Source organism: Adiantum capillus-veneris, chromosome 19 (genome assembly GCF_014529385.1).
Source record: "Adiantum capillus-veneris isolate H3 chromosome 19, ASM1452938v2, whole genome shotgun sequence".
Classification (NCBI taxonomy): domain Eukaryota; kingdom Viridiplantae; phylum Streptophyta; class Polypodiopsida; order Polypodiales; family Pteridaceae; genus Adiantum; species Adiantum capillus-veneris.
The window spans coordinates 538,148-561,790 of NC_140949.1; the positions used below are offsets into that span (position 1 = coordinate 538,148).

At 47.1% G+C, this 23,643-nt stretch overlaps 1 protein-coding gene across 4 annotated transcripts in view; it reads right to left on the bottom strand.

Annotated features, from left to right (window-relative positions):
* The window catches only part of LOC147433447 (uncharacterized), a 128,508-nt gene extending 105,657 nt beyond the window's left edge, over positions 1–22,851 (bottom strand). The window contains exons 1-2 of one of the 4 annotated variants that reach the window (XM_086490123.1): positions 22,490–22,851; positions 22,345–22,406 (exon numbers count right to left, since the gene is read on the bottom strand). In XM_086490123.1, coding sequence (XP_086346249.1) covers positions 22,345–22,406; positions 22,490–22,673 — 246 coding nt within the window. In that variant the 5' untranslated portion in view covers positions 22,674–22,851. The remainder of the gene's footprint in view (positions 1–22,344; positions 22,407–22,489) is intronic. The other 3 variants (XM_086490125.1, XM_086490124.1, XM_086490126.1) reach the window with 3 other exon arrangements.
* Between the last annotated feature and the right edge of the window lie 792 nt (positions 22,852–23,643).

Here is a 23,643-nt window from a genome sequence, read left to right on the forward strand (position 1 = left end):
AACTTAGGACCCCATAGTATATATCTTTGTTTTGTACTGTTGTTAGGTTATTTTGTTACTCTGACTTTGTATCAGATCCACCACTTTGTAACTTTTGGGTCTCATAGGTCATTGTGGCCTTTTGAAGACGTTAATATAACATTTCATTTCATTTCTCTCTCTCTCTCTCTCTCTCTCTCTCTCTCTCTCTCTCTCTCTCTCTCTCTCTCTCTCTCTCTCTCTCTCTGGGGGGCAGGTTTGGGGACCTTCTATAGGCCAAGATGGTTGGAGGCGTATGGAGAAGACCGTGGTATCTATGATCTCTCGGTTGATTAGAGCTAAGGTTTCCGTACCGCATATTATCATTCGAGCGAAAGTAGCTGCCCCCCCTATGGAGATTGAGGCGCTTACCAGATCAGTCTCCTTTGTACACAGTTTGTGGGATACTACCATAGACAGATATGCCAGGGTGGCTCTAGAGTCCTCGAGACAATTAGCTCTTAATGGGGATACATCATGCTGGTATGCACAGATGGCATCATGGTTTAAGACACATGGTTTCACCATGGACAGGTTGCCTCCTTTTCAATACTCTCTACAGGCACCCTTGAGGTCTCTGACACGGGTAGAGATTAATAGACTCATTCGTCAGGATCTGATCTAGCTGGACACGAGGAGGACATGGATAGAGCCGTTACAGGAGTTGGGCACGAAGATGGATTTCTATAGAGAGCATCTTCTCCACCTCACGGGGGATGGGTTTGTGATTCGACCTAGCTATATGGACATGCATCTTTCGCATGGTTTGCATTGTGCCATTGGCCAGATACGCACGTCCTCACATCAGCTCGAGATTGAGACTGGCAGATTCAGAGGGACACCAGCAGATAGCAGGATATGCCGCTTACGCCATCTAGAACCAGAGACAGAAGTACATTACATATGTCATTGCACAGTATACTATGAGATACGAGGCCGTTTTCATTGTCTATTCAGAGAAGGTTTTGGGCCTCTATCTAGGGTCATGAGTTATGAGGATCAAAGATGTCTTGGGCTATATCTACTTGAGTTACACAGGCATAGAGAAACTTTACTGAGGAGAGCTGAAGAGAGACATCCCCAGAGACAGATCACAGATTTCTTCACACTAGATATTGTACACCCAGAAGAACAGACAGAGGAGCAGCCAACGGTGGAGAGGTCTACCCGCACTACTGGCATTCTCATAGACCGAGCATTGAAGCTAGCGAGATCTAGATGACCCCGATGGAGAAGAGGAGCTACACGGTTTCGAAGGAGGCTACAGCAAAGGATTCAAGCCATACTCTTTCGTCGTCCAGAGTGCAGATGAAGATGGATCTCTACTCCCCTCCCATATTGTCTTCACATTGTACTGCTTAGTTTAGGATCCCGCAGTATTTATATTTTGTTATCCTAGTTTAATTTATTTTGTTAATCTGACTTTGTATCAGATACACCGCATTGTAACTTTCTGGTCTCATAGGTCACTTTGGCCTTTTGAAGACGTTAATATAACATTTCATTTCTTTTCTTTTCTTTTCTCTCTCTCTCTCTCTCTCTCTCTCTCTCTCTCTCTCTCTCTCTCTCTCTCTCTCTCTCTCTCTCTCTCTCATTGTAACTTTCTGGTCTCATAGGTCACTTTGGCCGTTTGAAGACGTTAATATAACATTTCATTTCATTTCTCTCTCTCTCTAAAGAGAGAAGGTTTGCGAGCGTCGAGAGAGAAAGAGAGACTTAGCCGCGTAGAGAGCGAGAGAGAAAAAAAAATCCCTATCCCTCTCCTGTGGCGGCCTTCCGACCATGAGGAAGCAGAATGGCAAAGAGGACCCAGTGGAGGATGCCATCCAAAAATGCAAAGAAGAACTGAGCGAGTCCATCAGCATGATCAACCGCCACCTCCTAGGTACTATCAACATACTCGACGCACGCATGGCAGCACAAGAAAGCACGATACATACACTCGAGGATTGCGTGAAGGCTCAAGATGAGGAAATCGCACTACTCAAGAAAGAGCTTGCAAAGGTGCTATCGCAGAATGTCCTCAAAGAGGGAGAGCTTCAACCCTCAATAATTGAAGACCTTAACACGATTAAGGAACAAGTACGGGCCATCAAAGAAGGTGGGGAGCAACAAAAATAAATGACGACCTCGTGGGTAGATGTCATCACAAAGACCCAACAAAAAGCAAAAAAGGCCGAAAAATGGATCGAGATTGTCAAGAAAGGGAAAGGCAAGGAAATAACCCCAACCCCCACACCAACCATCATCAACTTGACACTAGAAGAGGGGCAAAGGAGACGTGTGCGGGCCTTACACGTAAGGATATGTTGCCTCAGAGACCAGATAATGTGGAGGAAGAGGTGAAAGAACTCGTGACTCTGGTGGGGGTCAACGAGCAGACGCATACGAGGGCCTAGAGAGTGGGCACAAAGAAAAGCAGAAGCAACGGAGAAACCTTGAAGGAAAGGGCACTCATTCTCCGCTTCCCCTCCATGGAAGCAAAGAAGGATTTCCTGAAGAAGAGACCGACTCTAAAGAAGACTGGCATCTTTCTTGGAGATGACCTCACCCTCTCGCAGGTTGCTCATATGCAAGAAGTAATGCCGGAAATTAGAGCGGCAAGGGAAAAGGGGAAGATTGCTTTTTACAGAGATGGAAAGGTGGTGATATTGGAGTTACGTCCCGCATGACAGTGCAAGACCTCTGGGACCACACTAAAGATGGCAACCTGGAATTGTAACGGTTCACTTCGTCTTGATGTAGGGGCCTCACAAGGATAGCTTCACAGGGAGAGACATCATCTTCCACTCTGAGACGCATCAAGCCCCTGGGCAATTCATGCCACAAGTGAGCGGATATAGATGGGAGACAGCTTGCAGACGAGACAAGATCGGAGCATCGAGGACGAGGCTCAGGGGGAGTGGCAGTTCTATTTAGGGAGGAGTTGCAACCATTGAGATATATAGCGTGAAAGGATGAGCATGCTAGGTACATGTGGGTGAGGCTCAGGGCAGATACCTCTACATTGCTATCTGTTACTTTCCTCCTAGTACATCAGTATATGCATCACCTAGGCGACAATCCCCCTTTGCTATTTTGGATAATGACATATGGGAGTTTTGTGACATTATCATACTAGGGGATTTCAATGCTAGGACTGCCCACCACCAGACAATATTTTATGAGACTTCCGAGGAAATGCTTAGGGAGCTGGACGATACAGAGATGGGTCTATCCAGATTATCACAAGATGAGGAATACACGGAATATGGCAGATACTTGATAGATATGGGAACCGCACATAGATTGGCCATTTTGAATGGCCTACAAAGATTTTCGACAGCTGGAGGTTTTACTTGCTTTCCACACCGACATGGTGCCAGCACAATGGATTATGTTATGGCCCAGCCAAGTCTCATTCCATTCTTTCAAGATTTCATGGTGGGCGCTAGGCCAGTTGGAGTAGCAATTAATCATGCTATTTTGTCCTTCACCCTGACGTTTCAGTTTAGCACAGCTCCATTAGGAGAGGTCCCTACACACATCCAGTATACCTTCATGAGGGAGACGGACTCTGTGTATATGGATGAGATATAGAGGAAGCTATGCACCCAGGAGCCAGGACGGCCACTAGATGAAATCACTAAGATACTGACAGAGACGCTCCATGATGCAGCATCAAAAGCATACCCCCACAACCAGCCTACACGGACACGATCTGGAAAAATGCCCCAAAACAATTGGTATGATGAGTGTAGAGAGATGAGGATCAAGTTACAGAGGGAAGTGCTCATGGGTATTGTAGCAGGGCTACAGTGTCCTTCACGGTACAATGTCTTTCACAGGACAGGTCTAGGCTGGTTCACACTGGACGGACACTGGGGCTGGGGAGTGACACGTGGCAGGGTACCGACGGTGGTCTAGTGGACCTCGTGGCCAGGTCACCACATGGCTGACATTTATGAGCCGTTGGTGGTTCTTTATGGTGGCACATATGAGTAGTAGCGGTTGGTTATTCGATTATCTTCTTCACCTCTGATCTTGTACGTAGTCGTCTAGAGTGAGTCCTTCACAGAGCACGTCTTCACCATCCCTGCACATCTGAGCCTCAACACCCCCATTGTACCTGTGAGTCCTGGGCTGGAGCTGAGTGTGCTGCCACGCCAGAGTCTGTATCAGTCTTTGAGATAGTCCAGTCATATGTTCTGGTCTGCTGTTGTGTCTTTGTGAGCTCTGTTGATGTCTGTGGTTTCCTTTTCTGTTCAGTTTGTTTGAGTGAGATTGTCACGCACATTGCACTGAGGACCACCCACTGGAGAGAGCACGACACATTATCCGCGCTACAGGTGCTCTCATTTTGGCGATCATGGTGGGACCTCACATGAAGTCTCACTCTCTGTGGAGATACAAATCGTGAAGCTAGTTCATTGTTACCTAGCTTCGCCCCTTTGCTTGCATTTGGGTTGCTAGTCTGTTGGTATGGTCCTCTCTCACCCTGGTCCAACCAGTCCTCGTCATCGTCTCTGGTCCTCATCTCTGGTCCTGGTCTAGTCTTTGGTCCTTGTCTCTGGTCCTGGTCTAATCCCTAGTCTCTGGTCCTCGTCTCTGGTCTTGGTCTAGTCCCTAGTCTTGGTCCAGTCCTTCTCGCCTTGGTACAGTTCTCCTCGTCTTGGTCCAGCTAGGTGGTCTAGTCATTGGTGGTCCTGGACCAAGTGGTCTAGTCATTATCCTCACTTGTCCTAGTCTAGACCTTTGTTGTTCAGCCCACAGTGAAGGGCCCTTTTTTGCCAAAGTTGGTTGGATTAGTGGTCACTGCATGACACATACAAGGCGGTCAATCGAGTGTCAAAGCGCACTACTGAGCCCTCTGAAGTACTATCACAGAAGACGACCTTTGACACCTTGTAGAAGTCCATCAACCTCATCACCTATACCTACACATACGACATCACCCATTCCTTCATCCGGTTCCGCATCTTCTCGATCACCTTCTCCAGCAAAGCTCTCTCCTATTCTGCTACAGCACGCTATTGTGCAACAGGCTACACAAGGGCCATGGAGCCGTTAGCTAGTGTTTTGGCCAAGGTAAATATCAAGTTCCCTACCTTCAAAGGACTCTCTTCAGAAGATGCTGACGACCATGCAAGAAGGTTTGTCTCTCTTTGTAGGGGTCGTGGTCTGAACAGAGAAGATGCTTATTTGGTACTATTTCCATCCACCTTGGATGGCTTAGCAGATAAATGGTACAGCCAGTTTGTAGAGAACCATTTTGCAACTTGGGAAGCCTTAAGACAACAGTTCTGTGCAGCTTTCAGGCCAGGTGACTACCAGGAGAAGGTGTTGGATGAGTTGGCCAACATGGTGCTCAAGCCAGAGGAGACTTTTGCAGAGCTTATGACTAAAACTAAGTCGTTGGTGGCCAAGCTCCCCCAACCACCCGGTGAATTCATGGTTAAAAAGTGGGTGGAGAAGGCGCTTCCCAAAACTTCTCAGCAAAAACTCCGAGAGAGTCTCCGACCCGACGCCACTCTCGAGGAGTTCATTGCAGCTGTTACTAGGATAGAGGAGGCTAGGAAGCTGTTCAACAACTCCTTTTCCATAGAGACTCCCTCTGTGTTTTCGAAAAGTAGTCCTGCTGATCCATTGACTTCTTTGCGCAGAGAACTTGAAGCCCTAAAGTTACAGAGAGCTCTTCAAGAGGAGAAATCAATATCCCTCAAACAGGAGAAGCCCCCACATCACGACGCTTTGGATCAAATGAAGAGAGCTAGAAGAGCTTAGGTCTCAGAGGAGACTAAGGCTATGTTATGGTGCAACTCATGTCACTCTCCAGGACACCCTCCACAGGACTGTCCCCTTCGAGTTTACTGCCACTTCTGCGAAAAGTCGGGGCATGAAGACAAGGATTGCTACTACCTCAAGGGGTTGCGACAAATACAGTGAAGACTTGGTCCTAGTTTTCAACAAGGGCAAGCACCTGCATCCAACATGGTCTCTCCATGTGGCCATCCACACCACATGCCACCTTTGTTGTCAGCCCCTCCAATGCAAGGTATGCAAAGCACTTTTCCCTCTCAGAGCTTTTATCACACCCATGCTCCCTCCTCACCTTACAGCTTCTATGCCTCCACCTCCAACTCCATGGAGCAAGGACCACCTCGTCCTTCGACTCGTCCATTGAATCGGCCCATTTTGTGCTACAGATGCGGGGAATATGGTCATTACCAAAGCAAATGTCCTTTGCCCGAAGGGTCCCCTCCCTGCCGTCATTGCCCTGATATGAAGGATCACTACAGTAAGGATTGCCCTAAAATTCGTGCATCCACGGCTTCGAACCCAAGTCAAAGCCAGACTGAGTTTGCCTTTCCCAAGCTCAATTTGATAGCAATTAGCACTGTTTCTCAGCCGCCCCCTTCTACCCACGTGGTTACCCCTAAAAATAAGCCGCCACAATTGGCAGAGGAGCTATCGGGCATCCTCACCCGGGCCCAGAGAGCCGCTCTCGGTCTTAGCATTCCAACAAGTTCAACTCCCCCACACAGTCTCACACTAGTGGATACCCTGCCTGCAGCTGTTAACAAGCCATCCCCCAGGCCATGAAAGAATCCACATCTTTGCTCTCCGATATTGATGAAGATTTCTTGGAAGCAGTTTCCGATCTACACAAGATCAAGGTACCCGAGAAACAACTGGTAGAACAGGACAAGCTTACAACAGAGTCAGTCTTGAAGAACACCTTCCAACAAGTGTCCCTCTATGACCTGCTGCGACTAGATGCAAAGTTTAGAAGTGACACCCTTGCTGTTATTCAATCACTTTATCCTGGAGTAGATCCTAGTGGCAGGCACCTCCAAGTGCGACCATCAAAGTCCTATATGATATCCAGTCCCGCTACTCTACTCACTGATTATAGAAGCCCTCGCCTGACAGTGTCCGTTTTGGGTCGGCAATTCTCAGGAGTGATAGTGGATGGTGGATATGGCATCAACCTGATGCACGAGTTCACTATGTTAGCTCTAGGTCTACAGCCTACTCGCCCTGCTCCATTCACACTTACATTGGCCGACCAGCGGACGGTCTACCCAGTGGGCATAGTGGACAATGTGCCTCTGCAGGTACAAGACTTTACTTTTAACTTGAATTTTGTTGTGGTTCGTCTTCCCCAGATTGACGACGGATTTCCTTTGCTCATTGGAAGACCATGGCTGCGACACACTAAAGCACTTCATGATTGGGGAAACGACGCAATGTGGATACAAACTTCTGGCTCCCCGATGCAACCCATCCTCTTAGAAGGAGGTATGGATCCAATGGTGCAGCAAGTTTCTTGGTCAATGGAAACCAACCCTGAACAAGAACAACCTACTACACCTGATGCATCTGACAAAGATCTACTGGAGTGGTTGGAGGCTATGAAATCTATGCCTTGTTATGGAGTCTCTATTCACTCTTTGCATAGAGGTACACCTTCTTCCAATGTTTCCGCAGTAACTAAACCCAATGAGCCACCTGAGCCAGCTCAAAGGTTGACTGTCATAGAAGTTACCCCGGATGCGCCCTTGGCCTTGGTGGAAGTCTTTGAATTTGGTGAGCCTATGGAGGATCATAGAAGCGGGCAGAAATCTCCTCCGAGAACAAAGCTCCCTTCACAGAGCTCGTCCTGCCTAATGAATTCCATTCTCATGATAGTTGTCTTGCTCATGGTGGCTGCGCTCTGTAGCATCTCCTCTTTCAACCAGTGGTACACGGACTTCATCTACAGCCCTAGTCCTCCTCATACCTCCTCGCCCTTGCCCTCCCCCTACTCGCCCTCTCCCTACCTCCTTTGCCCTCGCCCCCTCCCTAGGCCTCGCCCTCTCCCTACCTTCCTCGCCCTCGTCCTCGCCCTCCCACCCACCTACCTACTCCCTCGCCCTCCCCCTCCCACCTACCTACCCCCTCGCCCTAGGCCCCCTACCTACCCCCTCGCCCTCGCCCTCCCCCGCCCACCTACCTACCCCCTCGCCCTAGTCCCCCCTACCTACCCCCTCGCCCTCGCCCTCCCCCTCCCACCTACCTATCCCCTCGCCCTTCCCCTCCCACCTACATACCCCCTCGCCCTAGCCACCCTTACTACCCCCTCGCCCTTGCCCTCCCCTCCCACCTACCTACCCCCTCGCACTAGCCCTCCTACCTACCCCCTCGCCCTCGCCCTCGCCCTCCCCCTCCCACCTACCTACCCCTTGCCCTCTCCCTATCTCCCTCGCCCTCGCCTTCCCCCTACCTACCCCTCGCCCTCCCCCCCTACCTACCTACCTACCTCGGATTTCAAGCATTCACCTGGGTACTACCTACCCACCCCTCCGCTTTCAAGCATTCACTTGCGTTCCTTGTGGCTTTCAAGCATCCCGTTGTTGTTAATGCTTTTTGTTCTGCCATTAAGATAGAGCTTAACCTCTCCTGCGTTATTACTCGAGCTTCTAATCATCAGTCTTTTCAACAATTTCATATGCAAGTGAGGACCATGTCATTTTCTTCTCACTATGGTTATGGAGGATAAAGATGCGCTGGATCCAAAACCGAGCATATCTCTTTGCTCAGGAGCCAAGCTGTCTGTTTTGCCGATTGGGATTCTTGGACTATGCAATCATATTGGGTTCTTGCCTATTAAAAGGCTTAAGGCGTTGCAAGCAGGGCAGTGTTTTACTCCACTTTTGAGGCATGTAAGGTCATGGTTGGGCCTAGCACCTGCTTCAAGAAATGTACGGATGCAGTACCTAGTGGTTTTCTTTCACAGTTTTTTAAGTATTCCTCTCACCGAGACGGTGAGCGGTCTTGTAGCGGGCAACCTATAGCAGGGCTACAGTGTCCTTCACGGTAAAGTGTCTTTCACAGGACAGGTCTAGGCTGGTTCACACTGGACGGACATTGGACGAACCCTCTGGGCCGGGGAGTGACACGTGGCAGGGTACCGACGGTGGTCTAGTGGACCTTGTGGTCAAGTCACCACATGGCTGACATTTATGAGCCGTTGGTGGCTCTTTATGGTGGCACATATGAGTAGTAGCGGTTGGTTTTTCGATTATCTTCTTCACCTCTGATCTTGTACGTAGTCGTCCAGAGTGAGTCCTTACACAAAGCACGTCTTCACCATCCCTGCACATCTGAGCCTCGACACCCCCATTGTACCTGTAAGTCCTGGGCTGGAGCTGAGTGTGCTGCCACGCCAAAGTCTGTATCAGCTTTTGAGATAGTCGAGTCATATGTTCTGGTCTGTTGTTGTGTCTTTGTGAGCTCTGTTGATGTCTATGGTTTCCTTTTCTGTTCAGTTTGTTTGAGTGAGATTGTCACGCACATTGCACTGAGGACCACCCACTGGAGAGAGCACGACACATTATCCGCGCTACAGGCCTCAGGCGAAGCATGGAGGCTATTCCACAAACACTCACCACCACCAGCGGTCACCTCCATTGAGACATAGGAGGAATATGCCACATCTCTCTACACAGCATCAGGACAACCACCTCTACCGGACCCACTAGAGACATGCCCGGAGACATGTTCTTTCTTTACTGCCGAGAGGGTAAGGAAAGCTATTGACAGGATGAAGACAAGGAGAGCACATGATCATGATGGTCTCGTAGCAGAGCACTTCATCCATGCCAGGGATATGCTCGCAGAGCTCCTGGCTATGATGTTTAATCGAGCCATGTATGAAGGCTTCTCTGACGTATAGAGTGAAAGCGATAGAAATTATCATCATGTGGATTATTCATTTAGGATAACTCCAGTATGTGTAAAATGTAGATATGAGAGAAGAGAAGGGAAGAGAAGAGAAGAGAGTTTCCCTCTTATGCCCTATTCTTGCCCGTAGGCAATAAGGATACTGCGGGGAGAGATGTACCTGTAGCAAGGAGAACCTAAAATTTGTAGAGAAGATGAATGACTAAGAGTGAGAGAGTATGTCCACGATTGTGCCTATTTTCAGGTCCGGAGATCCCATGATTCTTGAGAATTATCACACCATCATGGTTGGTCACACATTAGCTAGCCTATATGCATCCATTCTTGAACAAGAGCTAAGTAGATGGGCAGAGCGAGAGGGCATAAGAGCACCAGGGCAAGCAGGTTTCAGGAGAGGTTTCTCCACTCTTGACCAGATTCTGACACTCAGAGCTATTATTGAGGAGGGTAGACACCATGGCAAGAGGATCTATTGTAGCTTTGTGGATTTCCGCAAAGCTTTCGACACAGTGCCGAGAGCTAGACTCATACGCAGATTACAGGACATGGGTGTGCCTACAGAGCTGATTTGGGGGATTCTGGCTCTATACAGGAAAGTGATGGGGGATACGCACCACCGAGGGAATGTCAGACATGGTCCTCTCCAATATTGGAGTAAAGCAGGGATGCCCCCTATCCCCGACTCTTTTTGGGATGTATGTGGATGAGTTTTCGGACTATGTAGAGCATCAAGGGGACGGGGGGCTCAGCTGGCAGGGACATGGATTCCGTTGTTACTATATGCTGATGATATTGTGCTGATTTCTGACTTACCAGAGCGGATGCAGCTTCACTTGGATGCTCTGCATACATTTGCTCGTGACAGTGGATTGTCTGTCAATCTGGGGAAAACCAAGGTTATGGTGTTCAACACCACACCATAGTGGGTCAGGAGGTCGGCACGCACATTTATGTATGTGCCAAGAGACTGTGGAGTACACAGATGCATATACTTATCTTCGGGTAGTCTTTGGTGCACCGGTGTTTTTCACTAAGGAGAGCATCAGAGACTAGACTGACGAGAGCATATGTAGCTTTGGGAGGACTGGAGAGGATGTGTTCGCAGGTTCAGTTTCAAGAACCGCGAACAAAGCTTTGGCTTTTTGACACTCTAGTGACTCCAGCTATGCTCTATGGAGTTCAGGTATGGGGACCATTAGTAGACCACCATGGGAGATCTGGCAACACAGATGGATGGAGATGTATGGAGAGGCCTTTGGTCTCTATGATCGCTCGGATGATTCGGGCTAAGGCCTCAGTACCACATGAGATTATCCGAGCCCAGCTAGCCTCCCCCCCTATCGTGGTGGAGGCGTTGACGAGATCAGTTTCTTTTATGCACAGTCTATGGGATCTCCCCAGGGACAGCTCCCCAGGGACAGATACGCTCGGGTTGCCTTGGAGTCATCTCGACAACTAGCTCTACAAGGCAATACAGCATGTTGGTATGGACAGATGACAGCATGGTTTCAGTTGCATGGTGTCAAGATGGATAGATTACCTCCGCTTCAATACTCCCTGGATGCACCCTCCCTGTCTCTCACACGGGCAGAGATCACCAGACTCATACGTCAAGATCTGATTCAACTAAATACCAAGAGCACATGGGTACAGCCGACACAGGAGTTGGGCATGAAGATGGCCTTCTACAGAGAGCATCTTCTCCAACTCACGGAGGACGGCTTTGTGACTAGACCTACATACATGGACACACACTTATCTCATGGGATAAGATGCGCTATTTGACAGATACGCACATCCTCACATCAGCTCCAAATCGAGACTGCCGATTTCGAGGGGTGCCGGCAGGAGCTAGGATATGTCACCTATGCAACTTAGAGCCAGAGACAAAGCTGCACTACACATGTCACTGCCCGGCATACTATGAGATACGCGGCCGCTTCCACTGCCTGTTCAGAGAAGGGTTCGGACCTTTTTCTAGAGTCATGAGATACAAGGATCGGAGGTGTCTCGGATTGTTCCTGCTAGAGCTGCACAAACTTAGGGAGAGCTTGCTGAGAACATCAGAGGAAAGACGATCCTAGAGACGAATCACAGATTTCTTTACACCAGCCAGAGGAGAGCCAACGGAGCAGTCATTACAACAAATCTCAGAGCCTACTCATACTAGAGGTACACTGCTTGATCGAGCCACGGAACTTGGCAGATCCAGACATCCACAACCTCCCACTACCGACGAAGGCTGCAACAGAAGATACAGATCACTCTAGCTCGACATACAAGACGCCCAACCAGAGTACTGACCATGGAGGAGGTCGATGAGATCCGGCAACGACCTATGAGAAATTTCATATGAACCCACAAACCCCCCCCCCCCCAACCCCCCCATTTCCTTTCCCCTTAGCGTCTTAGTGTTAGTTCTTTGTAACTTTGTAATTTCCGTACTCAGACATGGTATCAGATTCATCAATTGTAACTTTTTGGTCTCATAGGTCATTTTGGCCTTCTGAAGACGTTAATATAACATTTCATTTCATTCATCTCTCTCTCTCTCTCTCTCTCTCTCTCTCTCTCTCTCTCTCTCTCTCTCTCTCTCTCTCTCTCTCTCTCTCTCTCTCTCTCGCTTGTGTATGTCTGACCACGCGCTACGCGACCTGACCTCTCCTGCCTGCGCGAACTGAGCTACGCGACCTGACCTACCTACACGACCTCTCCTGCCTACGGGATCTGAGCGTCTTGACCTGCATGAGCTCTACGCAATTTTCTTGGAGCAGAAAGCCCTCAGCGCTGTGGTTTTGCCCCTGCGTAGTCACCCTCAACTCTCTGTACAGCGCTGATGGCCGCCTGTTGCGAAGAGCGTCGCAGAATGCTATGGACAGCCAGCTCGCGAAGGTTTCAATGGCACGCAGGTGCTGAAAACCGCACAGGTCTGAAGATAGTGCAAGTCAGAAGGCGAGCAGGAGCAGTTCTACAAGCTCCTCTACGCGTAGAAAGTCCTGCCCGCACGCCCCGGCACCCCCATTCTTTTGCATTTATCTACGCGTAGAGGAGCCTCATACCTCCTACGTTAAAGTTTAAAGACTTTTAAGTTTTAAGTTAAACTTTTAAGTTTTGCCATATTCTCAGTCCCTCACCCTAGTACCCTAGTACCCTACCCCACATTTGTGGCTCGGGTTCGATGGATCCGCCTACCGAAGGGGAAGGGCTGGGTGTAGATAGTTACACCGCCCAAAAAAAAACAACAACTACATTTAAACGAAGAAACAGAGATACTGTACTACCACCAAGATCCTTACGAGTTGGGAAAACCTCCAGGATACATGAGGAGCTAATGATGGAGAAGGTCCAAGTGATGCTCAAATCAGAGCTAAACTATATGAGGGATGACATCAGGAACGAAATGCACGCGAGCGCTGAGAGCTACAGGAACTCCATGTATGGAGACATGATGAGAGAACTAAGGAGAGAGATCCGGGGGATACAGAATGAGGAAATTCAGATCTTGAAAACGGAACTACGAAACCTAATCAAGGCCGAAGTAAATGTAACAGAATGCGTTATGCAAAAGAAACTCAATGAGGCAGTAGCAAGTTTTGAAGCATGGAGAACAAATATGGAAAAGCACATGGGGGAAAAAGATGCAATAATCGAGGAGCTAAACGGAGAACTTGCGGCTTGCAAATCTACAACCAAGGAGAAGACAGACGACCAACCTTCGGTGCTGAAGGAGCTCGAGGACATGAAGGATCAGATGAAAGCTCTACGGAAAGGAGATGAACAGAAATCGAAAACGGCATCTTCATGGGCGGAACGTCTTTTTAAGACACAAGAAAAGGTTCATGAAGCAGAGAAATGGATTGAGGATGCGAAGAAAGGGAAGGCCCAGATGCTCGAGACCACACCTACCTCCACCATTATTAATATGACCATTGAGGAAGAGCAGAAAAGGAAGAATCGGGCTCTGCATGTGTGGGTCACAGGAGTCAAAGACAAAGAGAATGTAGATGAAGAAGTGAAGGAACTGCTACAACGCATGGGCATCACAAAGCCTACTCACACAAGTGCATGGAGAGTGGGCAAGAAAGGAATCGATGAGAAGGGAAACGTAAAGGATAGGGCACTTATTCTCCGCTTCCCGAATATAGAAATAAGGAAAGAATTTCTAAAGAAGAGGCCAACTCTTAAGAAAACCGGTATTTTCCTGGGAGATGACCTTACATTGGCACAAGTGGCACACATGCAAGAGTTGATGCCAGAGATCAGGGCAGCAAGAGAAAAGGGGAAAATCGCCTTTTATAGAGGAGGGAAAGTAGTGGTTCTAGAAAAGCGCTCATCATGACGGTGCGAGACCTATGGGGCGACGCTCCGGATAGCGGCCTGGAATTGTAATGGATCGTATAGGCTAGATGTAGGTGCCTTTGAAGACAGCTTTAGGGACAGAGACATAGTTTTCTACTCAGAGACACACCAGATACCGGGACAGCTTATGCCACATGTGAAGGGTTATTTATGGGAAACAGCTGGTCGACCAGACAAGAGATCTCTACGCGGTAGCCGGGGTTCAGGAGGACTAGCAGTCTTATTTAAAGAGGAGCTGAAACCACTACTACAGATTATCAAGAAAGATGAGCAAGCAAGGTATATGTGGGTGAGAATGAGAGCTGAGACAGGTAGATTTCTATATATCGCTATATGCTACTTCCCTCCAAGTACATCAGTCTACTCCTCACCTAAAGGACAATCCCCTTTCTCCACATTGAATAATGACATATGGGAGTTCTCTAGAGATGGAGACATCGTTCTCTTAGCAAACTTTAATGCCAGAACGGCCAACTCTCAAGCAGTATTCTATGATACTTCTGAGGAAATGCTCAAAGAAGTGGATTTATCACAGAGAGGCTTACTAGAAACTCACAAGATAAAGAACACACTGAATATGAGACATCTCATGGAGATGGCAACTATACATGGTTTGGCCATACTTAATGGTCTAGACAATTTCCCTTTATCTGGGGGATTCACATGCTTCCCGCACAGGCATGGGGCCAGTACAGTGGATTATGTCATGACTTCACCAAGCTTTATTTCTAGTATCGAGGACTTTAAGGTGAAATCCAGACCGGTTGGGATTGCAGTGGATCATGCTCTCTTGACCTTATCAATCTCCTTCCAATACAATGCCTCTCAAGTACAAAGGAAGAAGACACACACAAGATATACTTTCACGCCAGAGACTGATTTAGTCTATGTGGAAAAGATCTATAATAGGATGTGGGCAGCCGAGCCAGTATATACTGTAGAGGAGATTACTTCTCAGTTAACAGAGACACTACATGGAGGAGCACTAGAGGCATACCCACATACTCAACCTGATCAAAAGAGAGGATCTGGGAACATGCCTCAAAACAGTTGGTATGACGAGGAATGCAGAGACACGAGAACCCAGGTCCAGAAAGAGCTTACACTTGGGATCATCACATATAAGTAGTCTCGGATTGCTCTTCGGCGTATAGTACGTCGCAAGAAAAGGGCATTTTTAGACAAACTGGAGAAGGATTTATATCAGCTCTTCTTGAGTCAGGACTCACATGAGGCCTGGCGTTGATTTCAGGAGCACTCACCGCCTCCGACGATTACTTCTCGTGAGATTTGGGGTCAATATGTAACATCATTATATATGGTATCTGGACAGCCTCCATTACCAGACCTGCTAGAGCCATGCCCTGCTACTAGTACTTTCTTTGCTACGGAAATGGTGAAAAAAGCCATTGATAAGATGAAGACAAGAAGAGCATATCATCATGATGGTTTAGTAGCAGAATATCTGATCCATGCCAGGGATCTACTCTCAGAAGTCCTTGCTCGTCTGTTTAATCGGGTCATGTGTGAAGGATTACCTGAATCTTAAAAATTATCTACTATCGTACCTATTTTCAAGTCAGGGGATCCTATGATACTCGGGAACTACCGTAGCATTATGGTAGGTCACACATTGACCTGACTGTACGCATCCATTCTTGAACAAAAATTGAGTAGATGGGCAGAGAATGAGGGCATAAGGGCAACAGGACAAGCTGGATTCAGGAGGGGTTATTCCACTTTAGATCATATTCTTACGCTCAGAGCCATTATTGAGGAAGGAAGAGCAAGCAGGAGAAGGATGTATTGTTGCTTTGTGGATTTTCGGAAAGCTTCTGATACAGTACCAAGGGCCAGATTGATGCGCAGGATGCAAGAGTTAGGGGTCCCCAAAGAGATTATTTGGGGGATCATGGCGTTATATGGGTCAGTAACTGGTTATGTACGTACTCCAGAAGGGGATTCCGACATTGTTCATTCCATCGTTCGAGTAAAGCAGGGATGCCCACTGTCCCCTACTTTATTTGGTATGTACATAGATGAGATATCAGATTACATTGATAGAGAGGATGACAGAGGTGCTCAACTTGCAGGGTCATGGATCCCTTTGTTGTTGTATGCAGATGATATTGTACTGATAGCGAGCCTGTATATACCGTGGAGGAGATCACCACTTTATTGACGGAGATCTTGCATGGGGCAGCAGCAGAGGCATACCCACACACTCAACCAGATCAGAGAAGACGTTCTGGGAACATGCCTCAGAATAGTTGGTATGATGAGGAGTGTAGAGAGATGAGAGTTCAGATTCAGAGCGAGCTTATACTTGGAGTCATTACATATAGACAGTCTCGGATTGCCCTTCGGCGTTTAGTGTGACGGAAGAAGCGGGCCTTTTTAGCCCAGATGGAACGTGATTTGTATCAACTCTTTTTGAGTCGAGATTCAGGTGAGGCCTGGCGTCTCTTCCATGAGCACTCACCTCCTCCAGTGATTACTTCTCCCGAGATTTGGGGTCAGTATGCAACATCATTATATACAGTACCTGGGCAACCACCATTACCAGACCCTCTAGAGCCATGTCCAGCCACTAGTACCTTCTTTACCACTGAGATGGTGAAGAACGCCATCGACAAGATGAGGACTAGGAGAGCATATGATCATGATGGTTTGGTGGCAGAGCACTTGATACATGCTAGAGATTTACTGTCAGAGGTTCTTGCGCAGTTGTTTAACCGTGTCATGTGTGAGGGACTACCCGAGTCCTGGAGATTATCTACTATTGTACCCCTATTCAAGGCAGGGAACCCCACGGTGCCAGGGAACTACCGTACTATTATGATAGGGCACACATTGGCACGATTGTATGCATCCACTCTTGAACAGCAACTGAGTAAATAGGCAGAAAATGAGGACATACGAGCAGCAGGACAGGCTGGATTCAGGAGGGGTTTCTCCACTTTGGACCATATTCAGGAGGGTCGGGCACATGGGAGACGGATGTATTGTTGCTTTGTGGACTTCCGCAAAGCATTTGACACAGTGCCGAGGGCCAGATTGATGCACAAGCTACTGAAGCTGGGAGTACCCACAGAGATCATATGGGGGATCATGGCTTTATACAGCTCAATGACTGGCCAGGTACGCACTCTTGAGGGGATTTTTGACATTGTTCATCCCACTATTGGAGTGAAACAGGGGTGTCCTTTGTCCCCTACACTTTTTGGTATGTATGTAGATGAGGTCTCTGACTACATTGACAGAGAGGGTGACAGAGGCGCTCAGCTAGCAAGGACGTGGATCCCTTTATTATTATATACCGATGATATTGTGTTGATATCAGAGTCGCCAGAGGGCATGCAGAGACAGTTGGATGCATTGCACAACTTTGCAGAGGATAGTGGACTGTCTGTGAACCTTGGTAAAACCAAGGTTATGGTGTTTAACACCACACCACAGTGGTCAAGAGATCGGCACCTACACTCGTTATGGTCAAGACACTGTGGAGTACACAGATGAATATTACATATCTGGGGGTGGTATTCACGGGACCGAGGTTTACTCTGAGGAGAGCAACAGAGACTAGACTGTTCAGAGCCTATGCGGCATTGGGAGGGCTAGAGAGGATGTATTCACATGTTCAGTTTCAAGAACCACGAACAAAGCTATGGCTCTTTGATACTTTGGTTGCTTCAGCTATGCTTTATGGAGTCCAGGTTTGCGGACCATTTGTGAATCATGACAGTTGGAGGAACATGGAGAGACCCTTGGTATTTATGATATCCCGGATGATTAGAGCCAAGGCCTCCGTACCACATGCGATTATTCGAGCGGAGGTAGCCGCCCCTCCTATAGAGATTGAGGCTCTTACCAGATCAGTGTCCTTTATGCACAGTCTATGGGATACACATAGAGGCAGATATACTAGATTGGCTCTTGAGTCCTCTAGACAGTTAGCGATGCAGGGAGACGCATCATGTTGGTCTGCGCAGATGACCTCATGGTTTCAGAGGCATGGTCTTAGCATGGATAGATTGCCTCCCTTTCAGTATTCCCTAGATGCACCCTCCATGCCAGTCACACGGACGGAGATCACTAGACTCATTCGTCAAAATCTTATACAGTTGGACACCACGAGGACATGGGTAGAGCCGATGCAGGAGTTGGGCACGAAGATGGCTTTCTACAAAGAGCATCTTCTCCAACTTTCAGGTGATGGGTTTGTGACTCGTCCGAGCTACATGGACACTCATTTGTCTCATGGCCTGCGATGTGCTATTGGTCAGATTCGCACATCCTCACACCAGCTGGAGATTGAGACGGGTAGATTCAGAGGGATACCACCGGAGTCTAGGATATGCCAACTATGCGGTAGAGAGCTAGAGACAGAGCTACACTACATATGCCACTGCACTGTGTATTATGAGATACGGGGGCGCTTTCATTGCTTATTCAGGGAGGGTTTTGGACCCCTAGATAGAGTCATGAGGTATCAGGATCAGAGATGCCTTGGCTTATATCTACTTGAGCTACACCGACATAGAGATAGTCTGTTGAGGAGACATGGAGTACGACAGTCACAAAGACAGATCACAGATTTCTTTGGATCGAGGGAGCCAGGAGACCAACCACCAGCACAGGGTTGTACCCACAGTCATACCAGAGGCACCCTCATTGACAGGGCGACTGAGCTCGGGAGATCGAGACGACCACGACCGAGACACAAGAGCACACTCCATCGACGGAGACTCCAGCAGAAGATCAGAGGCATTCTAGCACGACACCCAGAATTGTCATTGAGGGCCTATTCTACATTTTCACATTTCACATTTCACACTTCATTTTCAATTTCATTTTTTACATTCAATACTTTTTGTACTTGTACTTCAGACATTGTATTAGATTCACCACTTTGTATCTGATGGTCTCATAGGTCATTTTGGCCTTTTGAAGACGTTAATATATCATTTCATCTCTCTCTCTCTCTCTCTCTCTCTCTCTCTCTCTCTCTCTCTCTCTCTCTCTCTCTCTCTCTCTCTCTCTCTCTCAACGTTTTGCCATCGCCCTCCCCTATCTTATGCTTGTGTTGGGCTGATCTACAGGTTTATCTAGAGGTTGTGCAGAGGGCTGTCCATTGCTAGAGATACCCACACCCTCTTCTTGTGCACCGGTCGGAGGTTTGTGTCATCGATTCTCCACCTTCCAATACCCATTCCGACAAAAAGGAGGGCGATATATTAGACAATAGGGCAATAGAAGGGGATGCTCGAGTGGGAGAGGGTGGCGCTCGCAAGAGGGTAGTAGACTGTAGAAGAGGCCTTGAAATCCAAAATACAAAGCCCCAAGAGCATAACGATAAAGAAGAGACAACAATTCACATAATGGCGATTGCAAACCTAGCATGTATGGGCCCCGTATGGGCCTATATTATACCATTCAAAGTGCACAACGAACAAGAGAGAGAAAGAGAGACAATGGCAAATGAGGGAGACACGAGGGATGGAGACAGACAGATGAAAGGCTACCAAGCTCAATAACTCTAGATGGTAAACTCCACAAATGACAAGACAAGGGACAGAGGGCAACCCCAACCACATAGATAAGTATGCAAGGGGTAGGTCAACTGGCAAAAAGCTCATACAATTCCCAAGAGACAAACATAGCCTCATCCACAAAAATGAGAAAATGGCCAAAACAGACATGAAAGAGGCTAAGTGCTCACACAAACCTTGACTCTGTCTAAGATCCCTGTTTAGCACGTGTACACGTCGCCAACCCGCAACCAAGGACTGCTGCACCCTTCTGTAGTCTCTTGCCTAGGCGAGGCTAGTCCCTAGTCTCTCGACTTTTGCCCCACTATTTTGCTACTAGCCTTCTTATATCTTGGAATTCTACCATTTTCCCATTTGGTATGGAGTGTACACTTGGGCTTCCCTTCCATTATGCCATTTTGTCTAGTTTGCACACTCGGGTTTGTTATCATGCCATCGGTGCTCCATTGTAGCCTTTTACTAATAACTTTTTAGCACAATTTGTGCTCAATGTGTTGGTCTCTAAATGTAAATCACGTATGTTTAAAACAAATCAAACCAACCTTTTGCCTCGTCCGTGTCCCCAATCTTGTTTCCATTCTTGTTCCCATCCCCCATCCCATGTTTCTATGAATACTTAGCTCCTTGGAGCCTACTACAGAGCGCTTCCAAGAGCGCTACATAACTCAAGCGGCCACATGCAAGCATACATGTACATGGATGTATACACACGTGTCCATACATACATACGTATAGTGCATGTTTCTCTGTGTAAACACATACATACTATATGTATGCATGCATATTAACAGCGATATGTGCATATTTAATAAATTATATTGTGCCCAACGTATTGTATCAAAAGATTAATAGATTTGTAATCACCCATCGTTCAATGAATAAATACTCAATTTGCTAGTAGGATCTTCAAAACTTCAATATTATGTATACCAAGCGGCGAGCACCATGGAATAAGAGAGACATGTTCCAAAGCTACCTTATGTCAATTTAATCACGACCCTCTTGGATTGAGAGAGAGAGAGAGACCAAGAGATGTGTGAGTGTCAACGCGCGCGCAAGAGAGAGAGAGAGAGAGAGAGAGAGAGAGAGAGAGAGAACGGCACAACGATGGGGTCCCAACCAACCCTCTCAAGCGCACCCCAATCCGTAGATGAAGCAATATTCACTTCTCATTGCACAACTGGTATTACAACCTCGTACATTATGTTGATGCATATGCGGGTACCTTCAAAGTGACCAAACTTGAGGGGAGAACTGCCGATTGTCTGATGCACCTTCAAGATATGATTGTAGCTGATGTGGATGGATCAATGCCGGATGATATGGAGATGATCATGAACTCATCTGATGAGGCTAAAGCTGAAATCCGATGATTGAATGCCACACGCAGGATATGGTGCTGATGATGAAGATGAGGCTAGACTAGGGCTGATGAGGCTAAAGCTGAAATCTGATGATTGAATGCCACATGCAGGATCCGGTGTTGATGATGAAGATGAGGCTAGACTAGGGCTGATGAACAAGTGCCTAAGGAGAGGTAAGTGATGAACCTAAAAATGCAAGGCCTAGAGGGTCTTAGGCTGAAAAACACAGACAACCCTAATGGCTGAAAATGCATGCATAAGGGGGTGCTAAATCTAATGCAAAAAGGGATTCCTAGGGGTGCTAAAACCAAGCCCTAGGGAGAATTCTAGGATAGGGGCACCTATGCAGGTACGGGTTTAAGGCTACCTAGAGGGGAAAACGTTGATGCTTGGGCTGCTCGTGCAAAAATGTCAATGCAGGGGATGTTTGCTGAAAACACTAGGTTAAGGGAGGTACTCATGTAGGCGTCAGTGCTAGGGGCTGAGTGCTACTACTAATGCTACTCCTTCTGATAACGACTACAAGCTGCCCCACATGTCCTTTTATATTAACTGAATAGTGTAGAAGTTGGTCCACTTAAAAACCCTTCAATCTAAAGTCACTTATTAGGTACCTACAAAACAATGCAAAGTTTCTGATGCACAATTTGCACATCTAGCGCTCCACATATCTGATCTATACGCATGCTACTAATCCTTTCACAACTCAATAGAAAAAAACTTGTATCCTTTTTTTGAAAGAGCATTTTATCAACGATTTTTTTCTTTCTAAGGTTGAAGATAACTAGAATAAAGCATTTGAATTGGCCACCGATGGACCCAGACAGTGGGTTGAAACAAAAGTAATGCACACTCCAACCTAGATAATCTATTTGGGATGACAAACACGCCTCCCACATTCCAAAGGCTAATGTGCCATGCATTTGAGCAAAACCTTGGGGCACAAAATGGACCAAAAGTAGCAAACTGTGTAATGAGAAGCATGCTCTTGTTGAAACATCTCCACTTTAAATTTTGAAAATGAAATGTGTGCCTCTTGCATGAACATAATAAGCTTTATGCAGGTCTCTGAAGACTTCGTATAATTTGGAACTACCAAACAAAATCCAAGAAACCCTGTTGTGATTTTCTCACAATTGAACAGAAAGGAATATCCTCTCTTGATCCTTATTTGACAATTTGACATGCATTACATAAATTTCAAGAATCAAAACCTTACAGTCTTAAATTAGCATTAATACGGAGAATTCCTTTCCTTTTGCATTGAATACACCTCTATATGCCGCATTACCATCTCATAAGTAGAAACAATTTGCAAATGGTATGAATGAAGTTCAGAAACCTACCTCCTCTTCCAAGATGTTGCGAGGAAGGGAACTTACGAAAAGCTTTGTGAAGCTCGGACCATCTGAACAGAAGAAAACATAAGAAGCAGTCAGAGCTAAAGAGCTAGGAAATTATGCATGTAAAATGAGTACATGACATGCATACCTGAAGGGCGATTATAAAGGGCCATGTTATTGCGCTCATGGCCTGACAGGGGAGGGGAAGGGCCACCAGAGAAAGAAGATGGGCGAGGACCCATAGCCGTATGTGGTGGTGGGAGCGGCAGATGCTGTCTGGGAGGGTGCCCTCCTGCCTGTGTTTGTAAAAGAGGAGGTCGCCTGGAGTCCATACTCGCTTTCTACACGCGCGCTCGAGTTGTATACATCAACACAGAACAGTCGCATGAAGGAAGAAATGCCCACAAACAAGTGCCGAAAAGGAATGAAAGAAAGAGAAGGATGGCGGGAGCTTATATTTAAACTGTGTGCGTATGCAGGCAGAGAGAGAGAGAGAGAGCGAGCACACTAATGTGTTGGAAATGCAAGAGTTTAGGTTTTAACGGTTATTTCATATTTTGCTCACCAATTGAAGGTCTTGCTATAGCATCATTTTTTGGCCAACCCATATTTTGCTCGCCAATTGAAGGCCTTACCATCATTACAATTTTTTTAAGTGCGGACAAGTCAGCTTGTTTATTCTACCAACACCGTGAATCAGGGTGGGGCACTTGGATCATCCTTTGCCTTGGATACCACCAAGGCCGCTTAGTGGGGGTTGAACCCACCACCTTGGTGATGCAAGTCCAACCCTCTAACCAACTAAGCAAGCCCCCTTGGATTAGGCCTTAGCATCATTTAGGATATCGATGGCAATTCACACTCTTTTTAACCAAGTATCTCTCTATCTATTTTATTGCTATTTCTATATTATTTATATAATAATATTATACTAAAAAGGAGCTAGAATATCACAAGCTCAAGCAGAGATCTCACATGGCTTGGTTTTGTTGCTTGTCAAAGACACGTCAAGCTACTCATATCATTAACGAGCTAAGCCAACCTAAAAATACATGACCCTCGTCTCATTGGCACTTGGCGCTCTTAAAGAAGGTGAGATCTCCATTGGCAATACTAACCACATCGACAACTTGCATTTGTTTCCAAAGTCAGAGAGACGAGTGAAATAGGTTGTGCAACTTTTGTTGAGGTGTGGCAAGCAAAAATGACACATGGCAAAGCATGGGACGTAGCACGTGGGACGGCAACGCTTGTGCACAGGCAAGCCTCTTCTTTGAACTCCTCTCCACATGACACTAATGA